This window comes from Meles meles, chromosome 2 (genome assembly GCF_922984935.1).
Source record: "Meles meles chromosome 2, mMelMel3.1 paternal haplotype, whole genome shotgun sequence".
Classification (NCBI taxonomy): Eukaryota; Metazoa; Chordata; class Mammalia; order Carnivora; family Mustelidae; genus Meles; species Meles meles.
In genome coordinates, this window is record NC_060067.1 from 108,768,392 (window position 1) to 108,778,117 (window position 9,726).

General features: G+C 37.8%; 1 protein-coding gene across 5 annotated transcripts in view; it reads left to right on the forward strand.

Annotated features, from left to right (window-relative positions):
- The window catches only part of PPP3CA (protein phosphatase 3 catalytic subunit alpha), a 322,846-nt gene extending 313,385 nt beyond the window's left edge, over positions 1-9,461 (forward strand). For 4 of the 5 annotated variants that reach the window (XM_045992725.1, XM_045992690.1, XM_045992708.1 and 1 more), the window contains 3 exons: positions 504-601; positions 3,671-3,700; positions 6,841-9,461. In XM_045992725.1, the coding sequence (XP_045848681.1) occupies positions 504-601; positions 3,671-3,700; positions 6,841-7,037 (325 nt within the window). In that variant the 3' untranslated portion in view covers positions 7,038-9,461. The remainder of the gene's footprint in view (positions 1-503; positions 602-3,670; positions 3,701-6,840) is intronic. The other variant, XM_045992700.1, reaches the window with a different exon arrangement.
- Positions 9,462-9,726: the final 265 nt, after the last annotated feature.

A 9,726-nucleotide genomic window follows, 5' to 3' on the forward strand; every position in this document is an offset into this window, starting at 1 on the left:
TTCTAGTTCCCTGATCTATAAACCAGAGAGTTTGCGGGGGGGGGGGGGGGTGGTGTTTTGTTTTGTTTTGTTTTTAATCTCTCATATATACTCTTTGGTTTTCTCTCCCGAGGGAAGTAAGTTCCACTCATTTCTGCTGAGCCTTGGCTGGAAAACTTAACATCAGCACTCTCCAGGGCTCATTTTCAACATATTTATGGGTGTCACGGTGGCTGCCCAGCAAACACCGTGTGGCAATGCCTGCTTACAAAATGTGAATTGTTTTCTGTATCTTCGGGACTTGGAAGAGGCTGAGCCTGCGCCGGTGTATAATCGTGAACTAGCACGGCAGCTGTCCATTGACGGGGCATGACTTCAGTAGGAATGTATAAAAACACAGTATGTTTGAAATAAAAATCCAGAGGGCCTAGGTGGAGGGAAATGTGAGTTCTACTATGCATTTTCCCCCTTTCTTTTGAAAGAAAATCGAAGTTAATGCCCTCTCTTCCCTTGTGCCTTTGCAGAGAAGAGAGCGAGAGTGTGCTGACGCTGAAAGGCTTGACCCCCACGGGCATGCTCCCCAGCGGAGTGCTTTCTGGAGGGAAGCAGACACTGCAAAGCGGTAAGCAGGCCCAGTTGTGCAGGTGTGTCGGGGACAGCTCAGGCCGCGCGCGGGGTCATGAGAGCCCCGAATTATTCACCCCTGTGAGCGCGGCCTTGGTCTTCAGACCTTCTCAGCGGGAAGAAGGGCTGAAACCCCATAGCAGTCGGACCAGTCCTGTCCGGCAGAATAGCTCCCTCGTGGTCCCTGGACCGCGGTCTTCACCCACCACCTCCCACCCCGCCACCCGCCACGTACACACAGCAGTCACCACCCCCGCAGGCTGGGGACAACCCACTTAGGTTGGCCACACGCAGGACGGCATTGACAGCTTTGAGTCATTCCACTGCTAAAAATAACTTTTTATAAATTACGTTTCTGCTAAATGTTCTGGCTGTCTATTTGACTGAAAAAATAAACACACGCATAAATACACGTCCGGAGGCCTAGATTATAGTGGAGAATGGAAGGACCTCAAAAGGGTGACTTCATTATCTCCTTGAATAGAAGTTGGGAGTCATAGGTGTCTTTGATTTCTCCATCCAAGACGGAGACTGAGAAGAAGCACATTTTCTTTCTGAAAAAGAATGAAAACATTTCTTTTAAGATAGAGATAAAGTTTTGTTTTTTGCCAATTAAAATGTGTAGCTTTCTGGACGAGTGCTGTCTAGAGAACTTTTTGTGATGATGGAAATTTCTGTGTTGGTCCAGAGGCCACTGTCTATGGAGCACTTGAAGTACAGCTCCTACAACTGAGACACCAAAACGGGATTTTTTAATTTTAGCTGATTTGTATTAATTTGCTTTAAATAGCCACATGTGACTAATGGCCACACCAGACAAAACAGCACTGCATACTCGTTTACGTCTGAATTTTGTCTTGCTGTTTTAACTATCATTACGTATGATCATTATAATTAGAGTCCAATTTTAATAATACATGATGAAAATTTGCTATTAAATTATACTTTAAGTGAATGAATAAAAATCAATAAAACAAAAATCCACTATAACATTTTAAAAACTAATCTCAGCCTCTTGATTATTTTCCCTTATCTTTCCGTGAATCTTTTTTTGTGGGGTTTTTCTTTTCCCTATCTCTATCCTTCAATCTGGAAGATTCAAGTATTCCTATAGTTACATGATTTAGACACACCTCTTATACGTAGAGAATCATGCTCAGCATCACGATAATTTTCTTTAGTTTCATGTGAGCTTATTCCGAAATCAGTGTCTGTGGTTTCCAGAAAAAGACACAAATTTGTAAAGAAGATAGGAAAAGGGATAAAAGTAAATTTACCCTTGAATTTGTAACTAAAGCTTATCCTAATAACTTTAAAAAAACAAAAATTTCTCCCACCAAAATAAACATGTTCTCTAAAAAAATTAGCATAAATGGATCATTTATATGCACAAAATACACAACTATCTAAATGACTGAAATCTGCATAGTTTCTGATAAGCACATTTTAAGGTATAGTGGGTGTATTATCGGAGACTATGGGCCACATTTACTTTGGAAGAAGACATTTAATAGTGGGCAGTGCATATTTCTGATACGTTGGTGCTGGTGTGGTTCCAGATTTTTGGTTTACCTTTGAACTTAAGTTTTTTAAGTTCTTAAAACTCTTAAACGTTCTTAAAACGTTTTGTTACTAGATTTTCACCTGTATTTTAACTTAGGTTATTCAGTTTCCTTTTCTATTACTTTATGTTGAATCCATTGGTTTGTGTTTTTCTGTGTTGAACTCTCACACGTGCAAACACATCCACATATAACAGACATTAGGGCTAGAACCTCGTTAGTCCTGAGAACTTGAAAACCCCATATATATTTTAAACCACATCCATTGAAATAATTTCAAAATCCACTGCATTTCAAATTATCAAAAAGAAGAAACTGCTTAAAGCTTTACTGTTTAGCTTTTCCCCATTTAGCATTTAGCATTACATTAAAAATGTAAATATTTTACATTTTTATCAGAAGACATTTAGAATGCACTATAACGAAATTATCGTGTACGTTTGGCAGTTGCTCTAGTTTTAAAACCTTAAATTATAAGAAATATGCAAATTCAAGTGAAGGGGTAGAATTTTAATATTAAACATTTTGGAGTTACCGAGAAGTTTTACATTTTAGCCCTTAATTAGGGAGATAGCAGCTGGCCTTAATAACGTGGAAAGACTCATACACCTATATTAGTGAGAATATAGACCCTAACCTTATTATAAAAATTGCTGAGAAAGCAGTGGGCTTTTCAAGTGTTGCCTCGGAAATACGCTGAGGTTTCAGTATTTGGACTGTCTCTTCTTTAAAATGCTGATAGAATTATTACTGCAACTGACATGTTACCACTTGATGGTAGCATTTCAAGAATTTCTTTTCCATGGATGGTATTCCAGTAAGGAAAACTGACTTTCAGTTGGGTTGCCTGGCAGAGGAAGTCCAGACTACGCATACCATTGCCCACCTTTCTCCCTCTCTCTCACCACTCCGGACAAGCTCTGTGTTTGTCTTTAAAGGACGAGCAACTCAGACACATTGATTTTATTCTTCCTCCAGATTCGCACACACACACACACACACACACACACACTCCACTTTTCCACTGTGCTAGGAATCGCGCCATTTAATGTTAAATAGTGTGAATTATCCCACTGATATTATGACACTCCTTCGAGGTCTGCCATTTTGTCTGGCATTTTCAAATCTTAAGTTGCCAAGCATAGAAGTAGATTTTGTATACTTTCTGTGTCCGACTAAGAATGACCTAGTCTCTTACTGATTCAATCTAAATAAAAGAAAAATGTCTTGTTTTTCAAAAGGGTTGACCATTTTGTCATTTATTGCATGAACGAAAACCAGTTCACTCAGATAGGTGTATCCAGCTCATAAAATAAACTTCTCATTTTTGTTGTGTTTTTTTTCCTTTCTTTTTACCATTTCTGTTTTGTTGTCTGTACCAGAATCCAGCACTTACAGGAACATTAATTCTCTGAGCTCCCTTGATCGTCACTGATTTGTTCTTAGAGTTAAAAATCCTCTGCTCATTTTTCTCATTCATTTTGCACCCCCTTTCTTCTCTTCAGCTACTGTTGAGGCTATTGAGGCTGATGAAGGTAAATTGGCCAGTCCCCTTTCTGTTGTACCTGCAACAGATAAGGGCTCTGCTGGGTGTATTCATTTTTTTATTTTTTTATTTTTTATTTTTTTGCTGTAGCTTGTACAGAGTGTGTGGGTGTTGGGCTAACAGTTGTGGCTCAGTATTAACCAAAATGTTCTTGCTTTAAAGGGGAAAATGTCCTTTTATGGTTTGTTTGTTTGTTTTTTTTCCCTTAAAGCTATGTTTGACTTTGTATACAACGAACCTAGTATAGTCACAGAAAACCAAAGGATTATATATCTTGAAATCTTGAACAATGTGGGGTGGGCGTTATGGCAGCTGTTTTGACGAATATCGCATAAAATAATATTCTTGGAGCTGAACCATGTCCCTCCCTCAAATCATTTTCAGTCAGCACTGAAGAGAAGAGAAGAAAAATAGCTTTATTAAATCTAGTCTTCAGAAGTTTCTAGCCAAAAATCAGTGTTCGTTTGAGTAGTGCTTTGTTGTAGTTCAACATTAATTTATGTCTCTAAAAAATATTCCAGTGTGAGACAGCTGTGTATGAGATAAACAGTTCTGCTAGTCTTACAAATTTTAACCTCTTGGTATTTGTAGGACAGTTAGCACCATTACGGTATTATAAAGAGTTCAAAAATCCCCAGTGGCCGTGACAAGAACAGTGACTATCCAGTCCTACCTCAATTGATGGTTCACTGAGTGTCTGTTTGGCGCCAGGCACTGTGCTAAGGTGCAGTACAGAAAATCAAGAATTGTACCTTCCCCACTGTGGCCTAGCGTGGCGAAAGGACTCTAGCGTTGGTCCTCTAAAAATTACTTTCAAATCAAGTGCTTGAACAATATAGTCAAGAGAGGACTGCCTATCAAAATAGTTTTTAATATTATCCATACCACACCCTCTGGAAATTGTAAAAAGAATAATTTGAAGTTCCCCTTTAAAACAAAATTCTTCAGTTGTATTTTGTTCTTGCAAGATCACTTTTTTTTAATTTTTTCCCAAAATTGTGTGCATATGGTCCTTCGATACGATGTAAAAAGTGCCACTTTAGACTGTCGAATTTGCATATGATTTGGTTATGGTAGGGGAAATGATAGCACTGTAAGAGAAAATACAACTGCTTCCTAAATAGCAGTGAATAAACTGCTATTTATGTGGGAATTCTCTATTCCTCTTGGCAAATTCTAATCTGCAGTGTGCATTCTTGTTGATAGTTTGGCTGTTTTCTGTGGTTTCTGTGACTCTGTGTTGTGTTCAGTATACTACCAATGTAAATTGCTAATACCCATTGTCTGACCAGCAACTACAGCCGAGCACATTCTTCCAGACCAGGGTTAGAGATTTGATTAGAGATGGAGCCCCATTCGGGACATACCCATTGTTCCAGCGAGTTTGAATTTCTGCGCTCTCACCCTATTGGCTTTTAAAACCCTGAGATGCCTCTTTTACCGTTTAAATCATAAAATCGCCTCACAAATTATCATGTTGACAAACTTCTGTATTTATTCATTATGATGAAATGATATTCACAGTGGTTTAGAAAAAGAATAGAATACCACTTTGTGCCATTATTTTGTCCCTCAAAATAATTGAGTGTTCAGGGTGGGTGCTCATTAGACAGTTCTGTTATTTTGCAATTTATTACCAAATTAGAGAAGAATTAAGAAGCTTTGCTTTGGGCCTTGGTCTTTCCTCATTTCCCACCTTCTTCCTCTCACGGTTGACTAATCACCATTTTGCTAACCTTTAAAATGCAGAGGGGTAACAAACTATTTCTCATCCTTTCATGAGTTTGGAAGCAATGGTATAGCTCTTTTAAGAATTTCATCCATGCTAGTAAAAGGCACTACACATTTGTGTAGGACTGGCTGGCAACGTTTCAGCTTGAAACTGCTTTCCTTTTTTTTTACCCCCCCAAATAAGGTGGGGAGGATAAAGGTACTGCAAAAGTGTCCCCAATCAGCCAAGGAGATGTAACCCAATTCAGCTCTGATGATTGGCCCTTCAGTATCTGGCTTGCACATCACAGGAAATAAAGCAAACTGATGTCATTGGTTCCCTGTATGTACCTTGTTTTCAGCTCACGGGTTGGTGCGCCCACTGAAGAAGTCATTAAGCTTCTTGGACAAATGTCTGATCTATCTCTACAGCATACTAAGGGTTAATGAAAAAAGTCAAATATCCGTATGTCCCCTTGAGAATGCCATGTTTTTACTGAATAGGGCCCAAACGAATCCTGTAATTTTTGCTGAAAGTTGTGAAAGGCATTTTCTCCTTATTCGTAAAGCATCACTTACATCTGCCTTGATCTACTAGGAAAGGGTTTTTTCTTTGATTTAGGCAGTAATGGATACCAGATGAACATCAGTTTGACCTGTTTTGCGCTGAAGGGTGGACAATGTTTTTCTACTTAGTGATCTGATCTTTATTTTTCTGAGTTTCTCTTACCTTGTCACCCACTCCACATGCTTCCAAAGTTGAGTTAGAGAAACGGGAGTTTGTAATTTCTCTTTTTTCTTCATGCAGTCGTTGAGTTGTTTGCCAAGAAAGCCTTTCTGGGATTCTGAGATGGCATGGAAATGCCCCTAAAGTTAATTCCTTTTAGAGCTCCTTTTAGCTTCCTCTGTAAAGCTCCTACTAGACTTCTAGGCATAGTTTGCCTGACTCTACTGAATTTGCCATTACTAGTACAGTGGAAGAGCCAAAGGAAGCCTATGTTATGGTCTGTCTAGGTTAGGGTGTCTGACGCAGTAACCATGCTAATGATGTGGCCGGTTGATGCTAAGTCTGGATACCTGTCCCTGGTAGCAACTTTCCTCTTGACATATCCACTTTGGATTTCATTGATATAAACTCTTATGAAGAACCAGAGCAATGTTTACATCTTACTAACTTGAAGAGGACATTTTGGTTGGCAAGAGACATTGGCTGTTTTCAAACTTTTTGGTTATCTTCGGGTATGGTAAGGAGTCTGTTGTGTTGTGTTCAGGTCCCGTCATTCTGTTCTCTACTAAAGGATTCCCTCACTCACTGCGAAATCTCTAACCTCACCTGATACAACAGCTGTGCCCTTTGTTTTCCTCTAGCTAACCCGATTTTTCCTTCTTTTTTTTTTTTTTTAATGATTTTCTGTTTAGCTATCAAAGGATTTTCACCACAACATAAGATCACTAGCTTCGAGGAGGCCAAGGGCTTAGACCGAATTAATGAGAGGATGCCACCTCGCAGAGATGCCATGCCCTCTGACGCCAACCTTAACTCCATCAACAAGGCTCTCGCCTCAGAGACTAACGGCACGGACAGCAATGGCAGTAATAGCAGCAATATCCAGTGACCACTTCCTGTTCACCTTTTTTTTTTTTTTTTTGAGCTGCAGGGCATGATGGGGATTGCTGCATATCAGCAGTTGGATGTTCTTGCCTCTTATGGTAGCTTATTTGCTCTGGGGGCCAGAATTGGATTCAGTTTACACTATCATTAAAAAAGAGGGATAGAGATAATAACCTATATTTTGGTGGGGGTGGTGATTAAACACCTCTTTTGGGTATGCCTTTTAAAAATGCTTATAGAAAAAATATTAGAAAGAAAGCTAATGCTAGTATATACTGCAATGTTAGGGGAATGAACATGTTTTCCTACTGCATTGGGGACTTCTAGATAGGTTAATGAAAGGTCTTTTATTATGTTACTGGACACGAAAACTTTGTCTAATTTCTTACTCTATTGTACGTTTACAGTCGCAGCACTAAAAATGGATGACATCAAACATTTTTAACAAAATGATGTACAAACTAAATAAGGACTATTTATTGATAATGTTTTGCTACTCTTGTCAGACAATGGCTATAAAATGAATTAGGCAGTCTTAAAAAAAAAAAAAAAACCAGAAAAAGAAAAAAAAAAAGAATGTTGCAAATTTGTTAAAATGCCAAAAAGGACAGTTTAATTTTGTACAGATTATGCTTACCTCAGGTTTCTTTAGTGTGCTTGAATGCCCTTCTTTCCATATAACACTTATCTTATTAATTTAGCAATGAGTATCTTTTCTTTTCTTTAAGTTTTAAAAAAACTGGAATAATTACATCTATCTTTTTTTGCTGTTTATATTTAGGGTTTTTTTTGTTGATAAATCAAGTCTTGGTTGTGGCTTGCTGAATTAAATATTTATGAGTGGTGCATTTTTAAGTATAGTGAACAAGACACCATATTAAGTACAGTGATAAAGCATCTATATTCTGTAAAAAAAAAAAATCTGCCTATGCATGTTTTTTAAGAAAAAAAAAAATGGCTGTATCGGCCTGTATGAGACTGTAACGCGCTTAGTGGTCTGACATATACTGGAAATGTATGTATACTGGCGTACTTTATATTCTCTAAAATGCTTAATGCCTTTGAAATTTTGTAATCAAAAAAGCTTTGAAAAAATCTAAAGGGGAGAGTATTCTTAAAAGTTTTTAACATAAGCTTGTCAGTGCACATATAGACGATTAGCATGTTTAGCAAACCTTGTGAAATTTAAATAAGTTTGTAGTTACATGTGAAACTCTAAATGCATGGTAACTGTTAATGTCATAACGGTTTAGTTATTTTGTTCTGTTCTGTCATGTGCCACAAAATATGTACTTTTTTCACTTTTTTCCCTTTGTATATCAGTTACGGGTTACAACTGGTTCATTCTGAAACAACAACAAAAGTCCATTCATATTTTTTAACAATTGTATAAGTGCCCAAGTAATTCACTACAGCCTAAAGCCTTGCCTTTGTAATTTGACTTCTGAAATGTTGGCAATCAAAGCATGCACTTGTAACAATGACAAAAAAAAAGCATTTTATATTACTACTCAATAAAATGTGCATGAACTTAAAGAACTCTCATCCTTTCACTGAGTCTGCTGAAGGGATTTCTGTGCACAACCACCATGCTGTCTTCAAGGTGCTGGGCCCACCACCGCACATCACAGATTTACTTATTTAACAGGCTTCCTTCCCCGAGGGCCTGGTGATCTGAGGTGTGGTGCCTACTTCCGCTGGAAGAATCTTGGTGGCTTTGTCTCAAATCAGCAAGAGAAATACATTTAAAGAGCAAATGCCATCTTCTGGCTCCCTCAAATGTGGGAGTCAGTTAAGAAACCAGAGCATTCCTTTTTATTGAAAAAAAAATTGTTATCAGGTTGTTTCAGTTGTATTGGATACCCTATCTGCTCAAGCAAAAAGAACTAAGCTACTAAGTGCATTTTCATCACGGAAGAGAGTTGCATTTGTACTGATATGAAATTTGTATATGGCGCTCCGGCTCATATCTAATCACCTGAAGATTTAAGATACACCAAATTGCAGTTTGTTTCTAACATTGTTCATTTTCAGTCACTTTGTTTTATGTAATAAAGTATGCCTGTTATATCAAATAATAAGAATATGGCAATTAGTGATATAGTATACCAAAACAAAGATGTTCTAGATATATTCCCTGGCAAAGACTATCCCAAATTTATTTTCATGAATACAAACATTTTCCCCCCCCATGGATATTTTTCCACCCTCAAAAAAATGATGTCCAAGGAAAATATTTAGATGCAACTTATTAGAATGATGTGGAAGAAATGGTAATTCTTGATACCAAGGTGTTTCTTTTCATTCTTATAACTGCGGAGAAAATATCCTAACCAAAAAATTTTCATTTTTGGGGATTCCTTTCTTTTACAAATTGTGCTGAGGCAACTGTGGCTTAGAAATAAACATTTGACATTAAAATAAGCAATTGATGTGAGTATGGTTTGGTCTGTCCGGTCAGTAGTTAGGAAAGTAATACTGTATGTTTTTGCATGATTATTCGATCTATCAAGGAAATCAACGTAGAACTGGAGTTATTTCTCCAGAAGGGATAATACCACCAGATCACCAGTTACTAGATCTTTCTCCTTCACTTTTAAAGAACCTGTTGAATTCTTGAATTATTTATGCCAGTGAACCTTTGGCTGTACACACAAACACCCACATGCCTGCATGCACACACGCACAGACAC